This window comes from Rhopalosiphum maidis, chromosome 1 (assembly GCF_003676215.2).
Source record: "Rhopalosiphum maidis isolate BTI-1 chromosome 1, ASM367621v3, whole genome shotgun sequence".
Lineage (NCBI taxonomy): Eukaryota > Metazoa > Arthropoda > Insecta > Hemiptera > Aphididae > Rhopalosiphum > Rhopalosiphum maidis.
The window spans coordinates 3040651-3064368 of NC_040877.1; the positions used below are offsets into that span (position 1 = coordinate 3040651).

The 23718-nt window shown below is 27.9% G+C and overlaps 3 protein-coding genes across 7 annotated transcripts; 2 read left to right on the plus strand and 1 right to left on the minus strand.

The window, feature by feature from the left end:
- Nucleotides 1–2844: 2844 nt before the first annotated feature.
- LOC113549709 (spermine oxidase) lies at nucleotides 2845–9435 on the minus strand. 3 transcript variants are annotated; one of them, XM_026951169.1, is made up of 7 exons: nucleotides 8720–9435; nucleotides 7153–7284; nucleotides 4979–5168; nucleotides 4756–4925; nucleotides 3536–4422; nucleotides 3333–3450; nucleotides 2845–3272 (listed from the first exon to the last, which is right to left on the minus strand). In XM_026951169.1, exons 3-7 carry the CDS (start codon nucleotides 5142–5144, stop codon nucleotides 3093–3095), a joined length of 1521 nt encoding a protein of 506 aa, XP_026806970.1. In that variant the 5' UTR covers nucleotides 5145–5168; nucleotides 7153–7284; nucleotides 8720–9435; the 3' UTR covers nucleotides 2845–3092. The 3 variants fall into 3 exon arrangements, with proteins under 3 accessions (XP_026806970.1, XP_026806954.1, XP_026806962.1); XM_026951153.1 differs by having other exon boundaries at nucleotides 7153–7529; XM_026951161.1 differs by having other exon boundaries at nucleotides 7393–9435.
- Nucleotides 9436–9554: 119 nt separating this feature from the next.
- Nucleotides 9555–13825, plus strand: LOC113549704 (mitochondrial proton/calcium exchanger protein-like). Its single transcript, XM_026951139.1, has 10 exons — nucleotides 9555–9600; nucleotides 10874–11310; nucleotides 11605–11748; nucleotides 11810–11947; nucleotides 12010–12213; nucleotides 12282–12773; nucleotides 12834–12962; nucleotides 13042–13247; nucleotides 13309–13456; nucleotides 13529–13825. Exons 1-10 carry the CDS (start codon nucleotides 9555–9557, stop codon nucleotides 13823–13825), a joined length of 2241 nt encoding a protein of 746 aa, XP_026806940.1.
- Nucleotides 13826–18302: 4477 nt separating this feature from the next.
- LOC113556886 lies at nucleotides 18303–21987 on the plus strand. Of its 3 annotated transcripts, none has more exons than XM_026962111.1 (8): nucleotides 18303–18841; nucleotides 18894–19127; nucleotides 19755–19850; nucleotides 20039–20173; nucleotides 20256–20356; nucleotides 21446–21572; nucleotides 21644–21776; nucleotides 21868–21987. In XM_026962111.1, exons 2-8 carry the CDS (start codon nucleotides 18936–18938, stop codon nucleotides 21954–21956), a joined length of 873 nt encoding a protein of 290 aa, XP_026817912.1. In that variant the 5' UTR covers nucleotides 18303–18841; nucleotides 18894–18935; the 3' UTR covers nucleotides 21957–21987. The 3 variants fall into 3 exon arrangements, with proteins under 3 accessions (XP_026817912.1, XP_026817904.1, XP_026817919.1); XM_026962103.1 differs by having other exon boundaries at nucleotides 18303–18824; nucleotides 18886–19127; XM_026962118.1 differs by having other exon boundaries at nucleotides 18303–18741; nucleotides 18886–19127.
- The last annotated feature ends 1731 nt before the right edge of the window (nucleotides 21988–23718 follow it).

Consider the following 23718-nt stretch of genomic DNA (forward strand, 5'->3'; position numbering starts at 1 on the left):
TATTATTATGTATTTTTTTATTTTAACTACCATACGATAATTACTAATTACTATATTTCCAACTATATATTACCTATATTTAAAAGACAACTTTAATATATGTATTAGTAAATAATACTATATTTTAGTTGAATAGTTCTATTATAGATATGATAATTATAATAACAAAATAGTTACAACTAATAATACTAAGATACTTATATAGTCGGTGGCGTATTAATGAGAGGGGTGCTGATCCCCCCACACCCCCAAGAATTGGTGATTGAAGAACAGAAAGTTTGATTTCATTCTATAATTTGACTATATTTATACATATAAATATATAATTTAATAAGATTTTCATCCCCCCTCCAAAAATTATATGTTTTAAATAGTAAATACTATAACGTTTAAGAAGTGCCTACCTAATACTAAACATATAGTTTATTATCCTATATTTTACTGTAGCAGCTAACGAATTAGTTAATACTTGAATACTTAGGTACTTAATTATTAAAATAATATATTATTATCATACATTTTATATTTTAAATTTTTAATTAGATACCATTTTTTATAATCTTTCATGTGATCGATAATTTAACATTAATATTCATAAATTTGTATATAGGTGTATATATTATATACGTATTATATATGCATATTAATAATATATTGCTAATTGAGACAACTAGTATTCGTTTTTAATAATTATTTTTTATAATGTGTATTTTAGCTAAAATCGCCTGTTATAAATAATTATAATACGTATATTATGACTTAGGTATCTATAATATAAATGCTTTCACACATACAATGATTATGCTTATCGAATATTATATTTAAATTAAATTTTTTTCACTTTTTTAAATTTTAAGTAGATTTTTTGGTTCATTTTTGAAGTTTTCTATCTAGGTTAGGTAAGCTAGGTTAGGGTAACACCCTATTATATTATTATACTCATAATTGTATTATTATAATTTAATCATTTATTATTATTTAATTATTATTCATGCTTACCGGTTCTTTGTAAAATGAGACTTCGATGATTTTTTCTTCACTATTAAAATTGTATATTAATATCCAGTAAAACGTCTACCTAAATTGACATTAAAAACCTTCCATTAAATTATTTAATTGTTTCAAACCGTGTATACATAGATATCAATACTTAAAAGTTATAATATGTTACTACCACACACACTCATTAAGCCAATGTTTCCCAATCCAGTGGCATACTTAGACCTGAATTTGGGGGGGGAGGTGATCCCCTTTAGTACACCATTGTCCCAATCTATGGGTTATATACATTATACATACATGGGTTTTATATTAAAAAATATAATCTAAAGGACATTATTAACGATGATTAACAGACAATTATACTATATAATATTAAGTATTTATATGGTAATTGAGATATAATTTTGACAAAACATATTACCCATTTGCGCAAGATACACATCTGCGATCTGCAAATACAATAATAATTTAATACATTTTTATATACATATATACTGCAGTGGATAGCATTATAAATTGTAACTCTATTTATGGGTTATATAATATTTTATATTACTTAAATGTATTGCATTTACTATTTGATAATTTTTTATCTATGCTACACACAAGGAAACATTGCAGTCAATATAAAATACATTTTTCAATTTCATTTCTCAAAATTACAACTTAAAATTATATACCTATAGGTATTTAAGAATTTAATATTTAGTAATAAAAAAATAAAAAAATTAATAATATAATTAATATTATAGTATGAATATATGTATTTTATTATTCATTATATTTTGACTATACTTTACGTCCTTTATGATTAAATATTATATTATATTCTATATTGGCCAATATACAAAGGCCATTTTATATCAAGCCCGGGCATTATAAAAAACACTAAAATTGTATACTTTGCCCATAACATAATATACATAATGTAATTAATATAAATATAAATTAAACCGTTCCTGTGAAAACATAAGTGACATCATAAATAAAATTATCTTCTCATTTTCAGTGATTTCCACATAATTACTAGAAACTGGGTATGCGTATTCCATATAGAAAATGATTATAGATGTATTTTATCATATAATGAAAGTAGCATAGATAGATTCTTTTAACTAAACAAATAGAAATTAAGACTAACAAACAAATCAAAAGGTAAAAAAGATTCTAGTTTAATTTCTGTAATCATGAGACACATTTTAAACTATAAAAATTTATATTGTTTTCTAAAAAAGTTATATATAATATATTCTAGTCTATAACAGGGGTTGGCTACTAATTTTGAAAAAGGTCTAGAAGTTTTTTATTTAATATTTTTGTTTACCAAGTTATTCTAAAATAAAAAATTCTAAAATATTTATGGTTAATTTATTTTCAATTTCTTTTTCACAGTTTGCCAATTGCCAACCACTGGTATTTACTATGAGTTATGACCTAATGATAAAATTATAATCATAATTATTTTTGATAACATTTGTTTGGATCATGTTTCTATTTTAATACTTAATAGCTGTTAGGTAATCCATTTTAAGTACATTTTTAAAACTTAAATATCTAATTCAATATATATTGTTTTTATTTTTTAACTTCAACATAATATGATTCTATGCAACTATACAAGTAAATGTTAGGCATTTATGATATAAATAAAAAAATAATAAAAATAATTCAGTGGAGATGAGTTTTAAAGGAAAAACAAATTTAGCAGTGAAAAATTAAACAATTTAAAAAGCAACAAAAAAAAAAAAGAAACTGAAAAATAGACTAAAACAATTACATTTTTAAAATAAAATGTATGCCATGGTTTAATATTTTAAAATTTAAAGAATATTTGTCCACAGAAATATAAAAACTAATAAGTCTTTACAAACATATAAATTTCAGAGTTTTAGATTTATGAAAATAAATATGCGCTTTAGCAAGAAACAATATTTTTAGAAAATTATCTGTTGACCAGAATTAAAAGTTCAGTCAAAAAGGCGACATTTTTCTAACTTGAACTAACAACTAATATCTAATATCACAATTTGGTAAAATAATCAAATACAGTTGCAAAAAATAAATAAATAAATTAAATAACAAAAGTTTTACTATGCTAGTGGTAAGCCTTGTACCCATGAACTTAGGTCAGTGACTGTAGTATTAAGTGGTTCGTCTTCACGTTTACATACAATCAACATTTCAGCAGCTGCACGCCCAGACAAATATGCCCCGTGAACAGTAGAGTAAAAATTTGGATGGGTATGTTCCCCAGCAAACGTTATAATAGGCTGTAAACAAAACATGTGTATAAATAATTACAAATACATTACTGATTTTATGTTACTCACAATCTTATTATTATTAACATGCATTGGCCTTGCAATGTGTTCAATATCTAACTGACTAGAACCAACTCCAATAGCTGTATATGAACCGAGACTGAATTCATTAGTTTTCCATCGAGTGCTACAATAAAAAATAATTATAACAAAACTAAACAAGTATTCAGAGTGTTCTACTGTTAAGTTATAAAAACAATGTAATTACTTACCAAATACATTTAGATGGATATGGTATACAAGGGTCATTCAAAAAACGTCTCAATACTTCTGTACACTTGTCTCCAATTATTTTATCATCCAATTTCTCCATAATTTCAGCTTCATTACCAGATAACCAACCAAGCAATAGTGTATCATTTACTTTTGAAAAACTATATATCTTTTCACTCCAATCCCCGATTTCATCATTTTCCCATAATAAAAGTATCTCATCTACATCTTGACTCAAAAATGGCCGATCGTAATACAAAAAAATTTTATCTACAACGCCATACAATAGTCTACCAATAGATTTTTCTTTGTACTTAGGTAGTTTTGGACAGAAAATGTCATTGGATTTGAGTATACCCAATGGCAATGTGCAAATAATACTGTCAGCTTCATAAATCTTATCATCACAATGAACATACACAGTTTCATTGGTGACATCCTCTCCGCCCACTTCAATTACAGTCTTATCAGAATCTTCAGAATCTGTACCATTGTCAATGCCTGATGGCCATTTGATTTTTGTCACTCGAGAATTCAATTTTATGCAATCGGGTGGTAACTTGCTATGTATTGGATCTAGAATACTGCTGTAACCACTGGGCAGTGCAATATTACCACCCTGCAGTTCTTTGTAACTACCTAACTCAACTAAATCAATATCAACCATATTGTTACATCCAGTAATACAAGTTTCTCGCTTCAATAGACAGTTAAAAATTAACCGCTGTAATTTACGAACATTATTATTTTGTACTTTTTCTAAATAAATTGCAATTTCGAGCTGCACATGTTCTCCAACACTGTGAATCCCGGGTGGTGGATCAAATGCGCCCGTAAAGTAATCTTCACATCGCCGCAAAAAACACATGTATGCTTCATATGTTTCCTAATAATAAAATATTATTAAAAAAAAAAAATTATAAAGTATTTATAATGGTGACAAATTTATTTTTTAGTTGTCTCTCAAATTTTTTAACAATCGAATTGATTTTTAAATTTCTACGAGTCTTACTTACTGAATACCCATAGTAATTAATTGTATCTAATATAAACCTTATGAAAAAAGAAAAATCATAGTTACATTTTATTTTTGTATAACTTTTTTTCCTGTCTAATATTTACACTATAGTTTTCCTACCAACATGTTTTGTTCTAGAGAACTGACTCAAACCTAAATCTACCATTAGAATTAAATTATTAAATAAATATTTTAACTTACTTGTAATAATTCAATAGGAACCTTAGTTCCATCCATTGCAGTTGCAATAATACTGGGTAATTTCGGACGATGAGTAATATCCACTAGACCATTAGCCAAAGCTAATTCATACATAGGATTACCTAATACGCCATGAATCCAATGAGCCCCAAGTTCAATTTGTTGACCATCTGTAAATCACTCATATATACAAATGTTAAGTAACAGTAATATATTTTCATACTTATTGTAGTAGAACATATTCGACCACCAATACAATTTTGTGCTTCCAAGACAATAAAATCATTCATATTATGCTGTGACAAATGTGTGGCTGCTGCTAGACCAGCTATTCCAGCGCCAATAATAATAACTTTGTGCTTTAGGACATCGGGTAATGGTTCACCCATAATAATCAGTCTTGATAAAAAAATCTATAAAAAAAAAATATGCAATTAAAATTGATAAAATTAAAAAAATTAAATAATAATACATAAAATATTGATATGTATGATATTTTTAAACACAAAAAATTTTTGTCAGGATGCAACTTGCCATTTTAGTTGATATATGTTATTTATTAATACTTTAGTTTGTAGTTATTAATTACTATTTAAACATAAATCATATTGATTAACTGAAATCTTTAGTATCATCAATCATTCAAGCGCAAATAAACTATAGAAACACAACATTTCTTTATGCTATTATATGATATTAATGAAAATAACAACCAAGGAAAATAAATCAAAATTATTAAAATTATTTTAAAAACTACAAGATTATTTATCCATTATAAATGTTCAATAGAACTGTATTCAAATACTCCATTAAAAATCTCCAAAGATATGGTTGGATTACCTGATCTTAATTACTTTTAGAACTGTAAATATAAAATTCTTAGGTACCATCGTGGCACTGTTAAGTAGTTTTTCACCTTTAGTAATGCAATTTCTAACGTCTAACAAATTAATTAATATAATAATTATTTATTCAAAGACTTTATTTTTAAAACATTTTAAAGTAGCTAAGCTTCATCAGAATTTATATTAATAAGGTTAAAAGTGTCTAACCAATCTTTACTCAATGAATTCCACAAGAAACCTCAATAACTTTTAAAATTGAAAATGAGCATTAGCAGGCCATCTAGTAATAAAACAAATATTTCATGAATACGCATGAGTTACATAAAAATTCATTAATAGTTTAAAGCATTACCTAAGTTATTGAAGACAATATTAATTGTATATATATCACTATAAAACTTATACTTTATTAAAACATTAGACCTGCAAATAGCTAAGTTTTTGCACACTGTTTTATTTGCAAAAAATTTTGTAAATGATTATATTATCAATATCAACAATATTTTATTAAAGATTTTCACTGTCATCAAAATGATTATTGCCTATATACAAATTAGGTTTTGATTTTTAATAGTATTCTAACATACAGCAACATTTCATAATTCTAGTTGTAAAATATTTATATTCTATAAGACTATAATACCTACATTTTTAAAACTATCAAATTTAGTAGGTTACACACAACTAAATATAAATATATTTAATTTTTTTCATATCTATTTTCTCCCTGCATTTGACAACTTTATCCATCATAGTTAGTGCCACAACAACCGGGTGTTTTACATGTGTCAAACACACGGGCCCCTGGCCCCAACCTATAATGGACCTAATGATTACAATTTTCAAGAGGAGGGGACCATTAATTTTATTTACATACGGGCCCAAATTGGTGAAGTTGCGGCACTGATCATAGTATAGAGTATTAATATATTATAAACATTAAACATTATATAATACATATAATACATAACTAAAGTACATATTTTAAGCAAAACAGTAGTATAAAATATTTAAATCATGATTGGTTAATTTAGTCAATATGAAAGTAAGTGTATAATATTATAATTGAATTTATAAAATTCAATTTTACAAAAAAAAAATATTTTCATAAAATAATAATAGTGTCCCACACAAAAGACTAGAAAGTATAAGTTTTCTATACATGACAATCATATCCCCTTTCCACTTATCAATTATTTTCTTTTTCAAACTAATATTATTAAATTTACTTATTGAACTAAGTTAAGAAAAGTGTAAATATTTCTAATAAATAAATTCAATATATTTATCTATATACATATATAGATAATATATAATGAAGAATCTATTTTAAACAGAACTGTAGGTAACCTCAGACCAGGGTCTTGTAATATAGAATAAAACTAAATGATATTTAGGAATAAAGAACATATTATATTATAAAACATTATAATATCTACTAATGCATTCATGCATGACCCATCAAATATAGTTCAAACGAAATCCATAAATTTTTTTGTTGGTATTTACAAAACTATAAGTATTAATAAAATATAAATCTTGAAGCACTTACTAGTTATTTGGTATCCAGAGATTCGACAATCATGCTATAAAATGTATTGGCCAACCTTGACTAGATATATGGTTTTTGGTCATGTTGTGTGGGATAAAGGGATAAATGCCAAGCTAGCTAGTTAGCTGTGGACTATACATAAGAAAAACATTTGATTAAAGTTTAAAAAAAATTTAACACTATTTTAAATGCTAATGAAAAAAAAACAAAACTATTAAAATTGTAATTGATAAGAGTTACGTGATAACATCAACTAATATGATAATGGCCATAGGGTGTATTGACAAAATGGAATTTATGTCGCCAAACGGCCATACGATCATACTCAACATTAATCTCAGTAATTTCGAACAATCTCGACACGAGAAATCGCAAATCTGAAACCATTATACAATATACAATACAATATATTATATTTTGTCATGAAACTATCATTATTCAGCCCATTCAGGAACGAATTTAAGCGGTAATCGGAATAAAAATCCCCGAAATAAAATATCGCATTTCTTAATATTTTAACAATAATGTGTAAGCAGTGCTCGAATTGGCAAAAAAATTGAGGACGGACGCTGGTTTTAATTCAGAAAACACCATTCCATAGCAGATAAATTGTGAGTAACCCGTTATGGACTTCGTCCCCCACACCCCCAGCACATATAGAAAGGTTTTATCAAGCTATTATGTTTCCTCGCTTAATTAGATGAAGGGGACGCTGAAATCTATGAAAAAATGAAAACGGACTCCGTATAAAAACTTCAAATTGATAAATTTTTATGTTAAGAATATCTGAATATGTATTGTGAGGTGACATTGTATTTACAAATGATATATTTTGTTTTATTAAAACCTATATCTTTTTAATTAATTATAAATAATTTTGTAATTAGCGTTTAAAAAATTGAAGTGTAGGGATTTTTTTCTGAGGTTCTTGGTCCTGTTAAGCCTGCTTAATGCTTACTTTTAACTTTACAAGGGTGTTCACTTGCTATTGTAATCCGTTTGAAAATAATAATGATTGACATTATCGATAAATAATAATAGTTTTGACGCTGACCGTCATTATCGTCATTACTATTAAAAAAAAATAGTAGCTATTAGCGACTACGATTTCTGACGCCTCTGTGTATAGTTAGAAATACATTCAATATTATTGTTCATGATCGTCAAAGTCGTCATACACGGTTGGTGTATGACGATTACGCACGATACAAGAACCTCTAGAATCTAGATGCTACTGCAACCGTTCATTTATTTAAAAACATATTACTCAATACTCATCATCACGTATTTACGTTAGTATTCCGTGTTGGTACATTTTACTACATAAAATACAAAAATACCTGTTATTTTTTCAAATTTAATAAATAAATTTATAAAAATTGAATTTTAAATTAAAAAAATAAAGTTATTGTTTAAATTTATACGTTTTTCTGCATTTACCGTTAAATAGTTAAAAAAAAACTGGGGCCCCTTGTAGCTATAATGCAAATCACTTTACCACCCCCACGCCATCATCATAAAAATAATTCAGGCATACTACTACTTTTGACGTCTTTCTTTCTTTTACTTTGTACTTCTCTGATATCTTGATTGCTGGCACGGTCTTAGAATCTTCTAAGTTCTAAGGATTGCTGGTAGTTAGTTAATCATGGCTGGTATATTCTAGGACTGTGGGTGGTAGTGTGGTGTGTACTAGTGTGATACTTAGCGTACTCGATTTCTAGTGATTAATAATAGATATTAGCAATAATTGTCGCGAGCCACCGTAGAAACCGACCACTCAACAATTATTATTATGATAAACTGATAATGTGATATGAATATTGCTCGATACCGGTATCTGCACCAGTGACATGTCTTGTCTTAACGAAAACACTTCGTTATCCGAAAAACCGACACTGCGGCCTTGAGCTACTCAGTGATTACATCTTCTACCACCATGACGATCGCGCACAGCTGACTGATTGACATATCACCACAAAATGTTGTGAATAAATATAATTTTCCAATCGTTTGCCGAAAATATAATTAGTGTATACAAGATATTTAATAACAACGAAATTGATTGCTAGGAAAGTGGAACCGTTCGTGACGAAATAAAATGCAAACATTAAAACACGAACATTTGATTTATCGTTTGCTGTGAGAAACTCGTTCACAACAAAACGTGTGCACCTTCGGAGAGTTCGTTCGTAACATCAGTACCAAATCTCCAAAAATCGTTTTATCACACAGTGTCGCTTTCATAATACATATTATCATCGCAACATCGCCGTCATAAACTCAAACTATTCAAAGCTTATTTCGCTTACACACATGTAACGTTCCGCATTTCATCTTAGACATATTGGTGCTCATCAGTCGCTTAAAGTTCAAGCTTTGTTGTACAAAACATTGTCACAATGAATATAACGAGAGCGGCGAAATCGGGTTTACGACCCTATGGAAGTAAGTCAACGTATTACATTTTAATAAATTTAAAAAATATATATTTTAATGACCCCTTCAGGAAGTATTATGCCATTTAGAAACTATAATTTTTAAATACCGCACCATTCTATTCAAGGTCGACATAGTTATCAAATTGATATTTTCCCCTAATCTTATTTATCTTATATTTAAAATTGGGTATCTAAATCTAAGAGATTATCGAAGTTTCATTAAAATTAATTTAATAAATTGTACTACCTAATAACTGTATTTCAAAAAATTGTCTAGGTCAAGAACTTATTGGTTAAAGAAAATAACTATTTTTATTTTTTTTCTCTATGCATTATTTTTATTTATCTTTAATATATTAATTTGATTATACTTATTTATTTAAACGTTAAATTTTTTAAGTATTTTTATCAAGTATAAAAGGTAATAAAAAAAACAAATAATTTAAAAATAATTGGTATCTACAAATTCAATTGACTTATTAGTATAATACTTAACTCCAATATTTAGATTATTAAATAAATCTATATATTTATATGCACTATTTAATAATATTAAATATGTAGGCATTGGTAAATATTTTGTTTTATATTTTCAATTAATTTTCTATTGCAAACTATTTTTGTACATTGAACATTATACAACTATAATATTATATTTATTATAATATATAATAGCTATTTAATTTAATTTTTTTTAATTGGGTAAGAAAATAATTTTGTATTCAACTAAATATGTATGTTTTTTTATAAACAAAAGTTATCTTAAGTATCAATGTATTACTTTTATTATATGTATGCAGTATTTGTTGACTAATAATATATAGTATATGTTTAATTATAAATCTACAATTTATGTACCTAAATTATTTATGATTACTTATTTGTACCTAATGTACCTATAATAAAATAAGTTTAAAGTCAAACTAAAAATTATTTGTTTATTTGTATTGAATTTATACATTTTTTAAACAAAATCATAAAATTGTAATTTTTAATTTTAAGTAAATACCTATCAAATAAAAAACAAACCTATAGGTATATTTATCAATTTAGGGCTCTATTCAAATTTCAAATTAGTTATTTTAATCCATTTTTATTAGTTCAAGGTCAATATAGGTCATAATTAAATTAGCATGATTCATTATTTTATATAAATGAATACTGGGTAATCTAATCTATATCCAATAACTATGTTTAATTAAACTACATGCAAATTGAAATTCAATTAAGTACCTAATTTTGTATTGATCACAATATTATTTCTTTATTTTTTTTTTCAGATTTGTACAAATTTTACAATAACAAACATTTTGGTGCCGTTTGCTTGAATCCACAACCATGTACATATTCAAACAATTTCTTTTACTCAAATGTTACCTCAAATCAACTTCTTCCTATATCTCGTTTGATAACAAAGCTAGAATTTTCCAATCCCCATATTCGAAATTTTTCTTGCACATCATCACTGTTATCTGAAAAACCATCTTCTAAAATTGAAGAAACTGTGAATGCAGTCAAAGAAAAAGCTCAAAAAGAAGCTGAAGGAAAAGAAATTGCTGCAATCAAACCTACTAAAACAATAAAACAGAAAGTTATAGATGAAGTGATGCACTATTATCATGGTTTTAAACTTTTAGGCCTCAACGCAAAAATCTCCTTTAAGTTAGCTCTTAAAAAAATAAGAGGTCATGATTTGACAAGAAGAGAACATAACTTAGTAAGTTTATTAAAGATGATTGGTATTCTTGTCATTTGTGATCTACCATATAATTTTTATACTTAATTAAAATATAAATAAATATATAAATGAAGAACTATAGTATATTTAATAATACATAATAATTCAATAAAATATGTCACAATATTATAATCCTAAGTTGACAATTAGAATTATGCATGGTAGATAACAAGTGTATAATAGACCACATACAACAAGAATACCAGATGATTTTATAAATATTAATTTATAAAAAAGTTAATGTTTTTTTTTTTTTTTACTTAATTTTTTCAGTTTGTTGAAACTGTGGCTGATCTATTCCGATTATTACCTTTTTCTGTGTTTATTATTGTTCCATTCCTTGAATTCACTTTGCCTATTTTTATAAAGATCTTTCCTGGTATGTTACCAACTACATTTCAAACAAAGGATGATAAGGTTAGCTTTATTTATATTTTTATCCCATATTAAACATTTATTTAATATTTAATTATTTTAGGAAGCTAAACTCAAAAAGTCTCTTAAAGTGAAACTTGAAATGGCAAAATTCCTTCAAGAGACTTTGGACAATATGTCTGTGTCTGGCAAAGGACATACATGTGAATCAGCACAAGAATTTGCAGATTTTTTTGCTAAAGTAATTTACTAACTTCTTATGTTTTTAACTTTTGTATATTTTGATGTTAAATAACATTTTAGGTTAGACAAGAAGGTACTGTTATATCAGCTGATGAAATACTTAAATTTTCTAAACTATTCAAAGACGAAATTACCCTTGACTCACTTCCTCGACCACAGTTGGTTGCTCTTTGTCGAGTACTTGAACTACGACCAATTGGGACTTCAAACTTCTTAAGATTTCAACTGACACTTAAACTACGTTCATTATCTATTGACGATAAGGTAAATACCAACTAATTTTAAATTTAATTATTTATTAATTTAATAACTTAAATTTTCAAATTTTCAAGATGATCCAAAAAGAAGGTGTTGATTTACTGACATTGAGCGAACTACAACAAGCGTGTAAGTCTCGTGGTATGCGTGCTTATGGTCTTACTGAAAAACGCCTTAAACAACAGCTTACTCAATGGCTAGACCTATCACTAAATGAAAAAGTTCCTCCTTCATTACTTCTTCTCTCTAGAGCATTTAGCTTTACAGAAAATATCCCAACTAGTGATTTATTAAAGAAGGCTATTTCTGCATTGCCTAATTCTGTTGGAGTATCAACTGAAGCCGATCTAGGAGAACGTGATGGAGTTATAGATAATAAGGCTAAATTGGAAGCAATTAAAGAGGAAGAACGTAAGGTGAAAGAAGAAATAGAAGAATGTATGGAAGAAAAGAAAAAAGAACTAGAAGATGCCAAAAAGAAACCTAAAGAGCAACCTATTCTTGCTAAAGAAAATTTAGTTGATACAGCACCTATTTTAACCGACACAACTGGAATTAAAAAAGAAGTAAGTCCAGACATGTTACTTTATGCTTTAATTGTTTTTAACCCTTTTATTTATTTATAGGAAGTAACGTCTACGGATTTAAAAACATTGGAAAATGCTATCGAGAATTTGAGTTCAGAACAAAAAACGCTTATTGTAGAAAAAGAAGAAATCAAAGAATTGAAAGATGAACTCAAAGATTACCAAGAAGTTAGTAAAATATATTAAATTGTAGATATTATAAATAGTGTATTTAATTTATTACATTAAATGTTGTCATTTATTCTAGGATATAAATGATCTTCAAGAAGTAATGAAAACTGAGAAAAAAGAACGAGTTAGAGAATCCAAAGCAGCCAAGCGATTATTTAAGAAAGTCAATAATATGATAAAGAATATGGATCAAGTAGTTGATAAGTTGGAGACAAAAGAAAAAGAAATCAAAAAAGATATTGAAACTAAAGAATTAATTGGTGAAAAAACTACTAAGGAAAGGTAAACATTTGGCTGTTCCAATTTTTTTTAATTTTACTTATTATGCTAATCTTTTTTTTAGCGAATTAATCAATATTGATGAGGTTATTGGAGCAGTAAGAAAATTACAAAATATACCTGATGAATTCAAACTACAACAGATAAGTGAAGTTCTTAGTAAAATTGATGATGATCATGATGGTTCAATAAGATTAGATACTGTATTGAAGGTAAGAATCATGACATACATTATTTTGCTTCTAACTTATACTTATTACATATTTATCATATTTATATTTTAGGTATTGGAGCTGATTGGTACAGAAAATGTTAAATTATCTACTAAGGAAATGGATATGATAACACAATTAGTTATCAAAGAAGAAGAAATGGAAACTATAGAAAAAATGAACAAAGTGCAACAATTGGAAAAAGATGATGTAGCTCAAGCAGCAAACCCCAAAGTAACTACAACATCTGAAACAATTCCAAAAAAATCTGTAACAAAAATCATTGATTCAAAAATTGTCTCCGATACAAAAATACCACCATTGCCACCAACGAATATAACAAAATCAGATGAAACTAAAAAACTATAAGTCAATAATACAATAGGCTTTCATAAATTCAAACAATCATTCAAGTATGAATACAAGTTTTTAAAAAAATGTGATACTGCAATACATTTCCACAGTTATGTGACTAATGTGTTAATTCTCCCTTACATTTTAGTTTGTACATACAGTTTTTAGTTCAGGACAATTTATTTAATATTAAAGAAAATTGTCTTCTGGTTGTTCGTTTCTTTTTGTTAAGTACTATATTATACTGTTATTTATTTAAAAATAATAATATTGTGGAATTCAAGTTCATATTTTTTTTTCTCATTTTTCTTTAAAATAATACCCTAATTTAAAATTCTTCTTTAAAAAAGCTTATACAATTCTTCACTAAAATAGTAAAATTAAATATATTTTACCATGATATATATAAGACTGTTTTAAACTATTTATTTATTTATTTACACTTGAATTTTTTATTAATAAATATATTGAAAAGAGTATACTATTTGTGTCTCATAACATCCAATATTAAAAAAAATAATAAACCAAAATTATACAAATAATCTAATTTGGTTTAATGTTTACACCTGTAAATTAAAATCTCAATAATTAAAGAAAATTAGTGATCACAATTTCCAAAAATTACACCTAAACAAATAGGTACATAATATTTGGTTGTGTAGTCATATAGTCAAATATTTTTTAAAAAATTGGAATGTAAAATTTAAAATTTAATTTTATGGTTTTATTGTGAGGATTAAAATCAACTAATCAGTCAGTTAAACAAAATTATATTTTTATTAAACTATCAATATAAAAATGAATTTATTAATAAATAATAAAAAACTTTTTTTTTCATTGTTAAGGTCATACAATGTATATTATTCTGCTAAACTCAAATTGTCCACGTTGTACGTTTGTAAGACAGTGACAACTTATGTAAGTGTTGCATCCTCTTGATTTAATTTAAAAAAATCTATTGGAAATAAACCAATACTTAAAATGTTTACGTTATTAAATCGTTTTTACGTTTTTAATACTATAGTATTTATAATCAATGATTATACTAACAGCTAAGATATAGTAGCCACAGAGCCATGGTGGATAGCAGACACAGTGTCACTATAGGCTTTGGGGGCTAAACTCTCCTAGTTCCCAATTAGTCCCTTCCCCCAAATTAATACCCTAATTATGTACCTAGTTTTATATCATTGTTTCACAAATATACTACTTTTTTTTTTTATTATTATTATTATTAATTAATTCGCGGCAACAAAAGCCATTGGATGGTTTATTTATTTGTAGAGGGGAGGAACGGTAGGTTGAAACACGTTTTTTGTATATGTGGCAAGGATTTATCTCTAAAATCCCGAGTGGTCACCCTCCGGGAACTAGCAACACTGACCGATACGTACACTCGGATCGTTTCCGCAGTTGGTGCACCACACCAAGCCACTAAATATACTATTAAAAGGCATAATAAAGATATTTCTTCTACATCAGTTTTTTTATTTTACTGTTTATTTTTATAAATGTAGTGATATTGCAATACTATGCATCAATACGTTTTAGTTTATTTTTTTATATTTGTTTTGAAATATAATTAGCTGCAATACGCTGAACGCTAACTGATTTTTATTTTTTTGGTTTTACAATACAACAAGATTATTTTTAACTAAATAGGAAATTAATAATTATTTTTATTAAGTAATCTGGGGTTTGAGCTCCCCCTCCCCTTCCTGCTAAATTTACCAAGCTCCACTATGAGTATCACCGACTACCGCCAATCCAATGATTGAGTGTAAGTATCTTTTTTTTTCTTTACGATAAACAAAGAACGGGTGGGAACTGTTTGCTACGAGTACAATACTGCCTCTCGGTCCCGTATCGTTAATTCGCTGAATTTTAAAACATAGATATATATACATAGATGAATGCCTCTAACCACCCTGAAAAGCTGGCATTCGGCTCCCACAGCACTAACCGTACTTAAGCTACCCGTCCTCCTCTTGTCTGCCTAACGCGTTCTGCAACCTCCATCTGCCCGAGTATCGTCTCCACACATGGTGCTAAACACCAGCCTCAATCTTTCCGCCGACACCTCGATCCGTCGTCTTCTTAACATATCGTCCGGGAGGAGCTCCCCATTCAACACAGCACGCATAATGTACATTTAAAATAAGGATAATGTTGGTGTATGTGTATTGTGTATATATATACGTAATTAATATTCGTATAATATACATCAGTTGTTCGAACGCGGATCGATTATCGCGCACTATCGAAACTAGATAATTTACCCCAAATCATGCAACGGGTGGCGAATCTTCTCGGGCCAGTTTTACCCCCTCCCTTTTCGAAGTTTGCCACCGTACCGTCTACCGTGAGTGCTAATTTTATATAAGCTGTGCCGCCAGCCCTTTACATTATAATATGACACTTTTTCCTAGGCGTTCGAGCCTAACGCACCATTGCGTCCGCTCGCAGCCTCATGACGTGTTGTGTGACCAAACCGCGTATGCGGTCAACGCGTTGATTTGTATTTTAAGCCGTTGTGCCGTTGTGTTAACTTATACTCGCTTCCGTTTGCGTCGCCGTCGACAATATTCAGTGTCTTTGAGTGCGTGGTTGAACTCATCGGACGCTACGAAGTTCATCGCCCTAATAACGCCATGGCCACTTAGCCCCGTTACTTGACAGTAATTAATATATATATTACGTGCCGTCGGTATTTACGAGCCGGACAGCCCGGACACACAATCATATTATATTATATGCATAATAAACATCGCGTATTATTGGTCATCCTCCCGTTGATTGCGTACCACGCGGTTGGATCCGCGATTGTGCAAATAATACCTAGTTATCTACCACGCCAATTTCTTACCCGTGGACACAACAGTGCCGAATTGAAGAACCCGTTGCAGTCCCCTGCAGAGTTCAGGTTGTAACCGGCGGAGAGGTCTTCTGCGTGTCAGCGTAACTTCATAGGCGATCAGGTCGTTTTATGTTATTTTATAATCTATTGTATATTTTGATCAATTAATATTTGTATTTTTTTTATATACTCGGTCATATTAGCCGGAGTGTGTATATTATTATTATTATTATATTAGCCATTATAATCTATTAGTACAGGGCGCCCGTTAGGTCTAACGTTATATAATTATACTTTGTTGTATGTTACGGTGTTGATCCGATTATTATTATTATAAATATTTTATCCGTTTTATTAATGTTGTGCCATTAATTTATTTGTATATGCACACATATACCCGGTAACTTTTTCCCGTCTCCAACACTTCGCGAGTCGTGTCCGATAACTGCGAATTTCCAAAAGTAGGATCGGACACGGCGCCAACATCAATAATACGTGTATTATTGGCGTAATGGGGTATTAGTAGTTGGTCGAACTACTCGAACTTAAATAGATTTACGTGTAAGAATACACGAATATATTCAGTTTAAAATACATTGATGTACATTCGTATATTTTCCGTGGTAAAATTGCGTTTATGATATACGTTACTATATCCCAAATCTATATTATCTACTAATATATACGTAATTTATACGTTGAATAAACGTTAGAATTTACGTATTTTACACATATAGTATTATAGCGATGGCTTGCTCCATCTCTCGCTTAACATCCGTCCACTGTCCAGAACGAGCAAATGAACAGCGTATGCTCTGCTGTGTCCTCCGGTTCCTCAATATGGGTGTAGGTATCTTAGTCTTTAGATCATATGTATAATATATTTCGATAGCATGACGGAGGCTAATTTTTGAGGTATGTGCATCAATTACAATTGTGAATAAACAAAATAGGCGTATATTATACTTATACAGGGTATTAGTATATTTCTTATATCCCCTTTTTCTTCTTCAATGATACAGTTATTCAAAATTTGATTTTTAATTTTTAAATATAATTTAAGACCAAATTTTCAAATTCTTAAGAGTTTTTTGTACTATTTAAAGAGTTACCCTTGGAGATACGTATTTATATTTTTCAAGCGTGAATCTCATTCTTAACCTTTCTACTGTAAATTATTTAGCGGATAATTTTTCTGAATATTATAACATATCAAATTTTAATTTGAATGAGAAGTTTTAGAGTTATTTAACTTTGTGCTTTATATTATATTATCAAGGATAATAGGTCCGTATAATAATGTTTTTTGAAAATATGGGTGCAATGATTTGAACATTTTAGTAATAAATATTAATCCAATAACATTTTATAATTTGTAAAAATTGTAAAAATTGTCTTAGTAGAATGAATACTAGAAAATGTTTTACGTATATTTGTAAAAAAAATGTTAAGGAATTTTATCTTTAGTTTAAACATTTTAATGACTAAAAAACTACTCGAATTGGATAAATCAAAATATTCACTAAAATAATTTATGATGTAGTAAAAAATAAGATCTTATATATTTTGAAAAACATAAGCTTGTATCGCTATAAGACACCACTCCATACGACATATATAATACAAATCTTAAGAATTTGAAAATTTATATTTTGAGTGTAAATATCAAAAGATCCAAAGATCAGAATTTGAATAAATTCATTATTAAAGGTAAAAATTATAAAGGAATCATCCTGTATTATACACACACGATATTTCATCATGTTATCGTACTTTCTAGTTCATACCAATAATGCGTATTTCAAAATTCAATCGATGATGGTAACTAGTAGGTTAGCTTTTAACGGTGTTATCGAGTGTAAACAAGCTTATAATTTAATTATTCAGATCAGTGAATCAGGAAAATGGGTAATAACTGAAAAAACGTATAACACCAGATACGAGTATTCCATCGCGATGCGTAGAGAAAAACGTCACTAGCATACTAACATCCTAAGAGTTCAACTTTGTAAACTATCAACGGGAGCATATAATAATATCAGTCATCGTTTATTTATTTATCAACACCCAAACTGTAATTCATCAATTAATTTATTACGTATCAATACCTTAACCTTATATACATTGTACCTACATCTCTATAACGTCTATCTAGAAGTGAAGAATTCATTAAGGTACTTACCTAGTTTAATTTTTATTTAATATATTATTATTTTAGATTTTTAGGTACCTACCTATACTACATAGACCCGTAGTGAAATTAACAAAATGTGTGTGCCTTCAACAGAACGTGTCGATCATAAGTGTTCTTCCGATAGCACGTATAAAAAAGTCATGAAAAAGTATAAAACGATATGGATTTTAAGTACCGTAGCGGCTTTACTTGTTATATCCGCGGCACTGCAAAATTATACCGTCAGTCAATATGTTCGCGCCATCTTGAAATTAACTGTAATGCAGGTAATAAAAGTCAATAATAATAGTTTATAATATTTTTCTTGCGGACATAGTATAGTTAATTTATAGAATTTCTCAAAAGATTCCTTACTGAAACATTATAAATAATTAATAGTACTGGATAGTTTGGAAAAAAGGTACCAACACTACCAACTTAATTAAACGCATTTTGTTACTGAGTTCTCCTCGGATAATTTTTAAAGAATTAATCGGTGCTTTAATAAGTTTACCTAATATTTCAACACATTTTCTGGAACATTTCTACTTTATACCTTATAAATATATCTATATAGTATCACCAAAAACAACCTATCTGTAAACAAATGTCTTTCCTGTAGATCTTATTATAAAATATATTTAAATACTTTACTCGTAACAATCTAGATATATATTATATTATGTAGATACAATATATGTGCTGTAGGTATATTTGGAATGCATAGCTGGTGTATTCATTTAATATATGCATGAAATATCCCATGATTTGTGAAATAATTTAATTAAGTAATAGGTAAGAGCCTACCTAGCAAATAATTATATGTTTTATATTATATTAACTTTGTTTGTACTGTTTGTAGACATTTAAAACAAATACTCAGTATTTATAATAATTTTTTTAAACCTTTACAGTTAATAGATCTGAACAATTTCAAAAATTTACTTCACGATTCGTGTTTAGTGCATAAAAAAATCCCAGAACGCGAACTTACTGAATCGGACTGTTATGTAAGTCAAAATAATAATAATAACATTATAGTCTAATACACACAAACGTTTTAAGTATCTTGGCACCTGTTATCTGCACCTTAGCACCTAAACATAGGTATCTATTATAAACATATATAGCCATAAAGGTATATAGCTAGTGCAGTTGTGTTAATAAAGTGTATATTAATGTTTGTTCATTTATTTAGTCATGTGAAAGCATCGATCAAGTGGACGTTGTTTACAAACCCGAAGACGTTTTAGAATCGTACGCAGATCTCAATTGGCCGGTTGCGTTCCAAAGCAATGTCAAAACAAACCTTACTGTTGAAGATATAGCGCTTGTAGGTATTCGTATTATCATTTTTGCTGTCCATAATGGGAAAATGTCTTTAATATTATAACGATCATGTTTTGTTTATTAAGGTTTTTTTAATCGGAGATCTCTTACCTTGTGATTATGAATCAAACCTAAAAATCGATCCGCTCCGAGCAATCGAAATGAAGTACGGATGGTTTATGCATTGGTTAGTATGGTTAATCATTAAGATTTAGTAATTTAGTATACCAACCTGGACTACCTGTAATGCACGTTACTTGAATAATAATCCAACATCGTACTAACAAATCTTGTTATGTTTGAATATTATGATAAAACTGCAGTGGCAGATTAATGTAATAATTGGCTTTATAAAGTTGGTTAAGTCCTGAATTTACTTAAGGTATTTACTGAACACAGTTCGTCAAAAATTTTAAACTTAATAAAAAAAAAACCCTGCCAGTAAAAAAAATCAGGTAACAGTAAAAATGAATATATATTATTAGTTATTAAAAATAAAATAAAAACCATAGGTACTTTTTATGATAATAATAGTTCATATCAAGTAATAGTAACGTATAATATGAAAAAGTTGATTAAAAATATAAAATGACTTTGTTTATAATATTATTAAAAATATAATTGTCTGAACACATAAAATAGGAAGTAATATTATTGTAATGTGTATTATGTACATTGAATAAATAATAAATACTCATAATAATCGTACAATATGTAGGTACATTAAATTATAATAAATGAATCGATTTGACGCATTAAACTAATATAAATTTTAGCAATTTTAACGTATGTCATCGTAACAGATGTTAACGTATACAATATGTGAAAGCCTTAATACAGATAGAGTTTCCATGTACCCAAATAGGTAAGAAAATTAAACTTTTGAAATTAACATTAAATGTTTTCATTTAATCGATTTCTGGCACAGTTTACAATACATATTAGGTACACTAGGTGATTTGTTTGTGTAATAATAAAGTGGGTCCCTGTAGATTTGTTTATGTTTATAATGTTAATGTACGTCATTTGATCATAATAATTTCGAGGTGCATCAAATTTAGATCGCCGCAGCAATTTTTATCCAAAAATAAGATACTTTCAAAAAAATAAATCGAAATTTTCCAACTGTCTTGAGTTTAACCAGCCGCGTTCAAATGATGTAACTCCGTGTACTTAGCTTATGTATACATTATCTATATAAAATAATCAAGGACCCATCATTCGTATGTACTGAATGATTTTGCACCTCGAGTATTTTTTCAATAATGTTTTCAAGGAGAAATTGTGGTGACATCCAAGGAAAAATAATGCGAGCTTTATACAGACCGGATTCATTTTTGAGCATTTCTTCCGAAACGTGGACAATTATGTCTTTCAAATATAAAACTTTCCATTATAAACAAGTATGATTTAACAATTGAAATGATAACGGTATCTAGCATGCTCTTCACAAATCAAATATATTTCTATTTAGATCAATATGTACTATGATAGCAGAGTGGCGGTATCTCAGATAAGTGGAACGTTTAATTATCGTTTGGTGCCTAAAAATCCTTGTACAGAAATATGTTATCATTTGGATGGACGTTTAGAAACTTACCATACCCGTAAGTACTAAGTACAACGATTTATTCCTATATAATTTATAATAATCCATATATATAAAATCATTGATGAATTGTTTTATTTATTGTGCAGTGGTTTTCGACAATTTTATTTGGGATTTTCAGTATCTGCCGTTGAATAATTCTACCAACAGCATAGCTATTATTTATTACATAGATTAAAAGTCAAATAGGTACTCCATCTATATCCGATCAAAAGCTTAAAATATTTAAATTTTTATTTATAAATTACCTATTATACATTGTTTATAAAAAATAATATTTACTGTTTTTAATGTTATTATTGTATTTGTAAAGTAGCTAATAGCTATACCTACATATAAATTGTTTTTTTTTACGGTATTTTTAATGAATTTAAAACACGAATATGTAACGAAAGACAATCTGTATAATGTGTATAGTTACTAAAAACAGTACAACTACGTATAATAGTATAGTATTGTTCTATACATATATGATATATACGACAATGCGTATAATAATATATACTCAAGTCAAAACACATCTCATCATATATTATCTACAGTATACACGTGTGTTAAATTTTTCAATTCAGTAGATACGAATGAAATTAATGTCATTTATAATTCAGAATTCTGTCTTATAAATAGGAATATAGGTAAATAGGACGACTTATAACTTACACAAATCGTGATGAGAAATAATAATTAGCGTGAGAATAACCTACTCATTATATATTATATATTATTATTTCACGTATAGTACACGAATCGTCTTCCATACGTTATACTTATCTTACGGTACCTACCTAATTTAAATGCACTGTTAGATGCAGTTATAGACTTATGGTATATAGGTACTGATATGATCATTTATGAATATAATACTGTTTATATAGTGTTAGAACGCAAACTAAACAAATTTAGTCACGATTAAAAGTTCCTACTATAATTTGTTGATCTAATTCAAATGTTTATCCGTTATTTGTATAGAGAGTATACTGTATACACTGGCTATTTAATTAATATTTACAGTACCTATTTACTCATGTTTGGGCTTTGTAATCGAATAAGTTCTTTCAAAACTTAACGAACAATAATAAATAATAATATATGATATGTGTATAAGTGGGTTTATAGTTATCTATTAATGCTAAACTGCATGATAATTATTTTTAAAAAATAAATCAATATTGATATAGACATTGCAATTTTATTAAATTGTAGGTCAACGCTTAAAAACCAGAAATTATAGGGTCAGATGGTAAGTAGGAAGCGTCAGAAACATATCAGTATTCAATGAACTTTCTCGCGTGGCTCTTTATAACGACAGTCTTGTCAATGATGGGGTAAACCTAGTGTTAAACGAACGAAGGAGATTAGGAGATTCGGATCTCTATGAAAACGTAGTTGATATTTAACTATTAATACTGTGTTGATAGATGCAATATCAAGTATGTCTGTATAGGTCCTGTACCTCAGGACCTCAGCAGTATTTAAGTTAACAATTAACGTATTATAGATGATTTTGGATAACGTGAGTAAAGGACGCATTCATCGAATTAACTAGGTACCAAAAAACTATTAAAAACTTTTTATATCTACTATTAATTTTGTATTATTAATATTTTATAGTTAAAATGGTTTTACTTTTTTTATAATAAAATAATCACTTTTTTTTATAAGTATTAATAGAAACTTCTAAATTATATTTTAATTAAAATTATTGTACCTGCGTATCGTCAATCATTTGAAAAAATGGGTATCAGTAAATTAATACAATAAATGCAGATTGTATTATTATATACGTATATTATTATTGTTATTATATATATATATATATATTTGCAAATCAAATTAAATTTTTCGCATGGGACACGTATTCAAAGTTTTTAGGTTATAAAATTGTTTTGCACGGTCAGATTCTACGGTCTTAGAAGCGGTTTACAAGTTCCGACGGTATG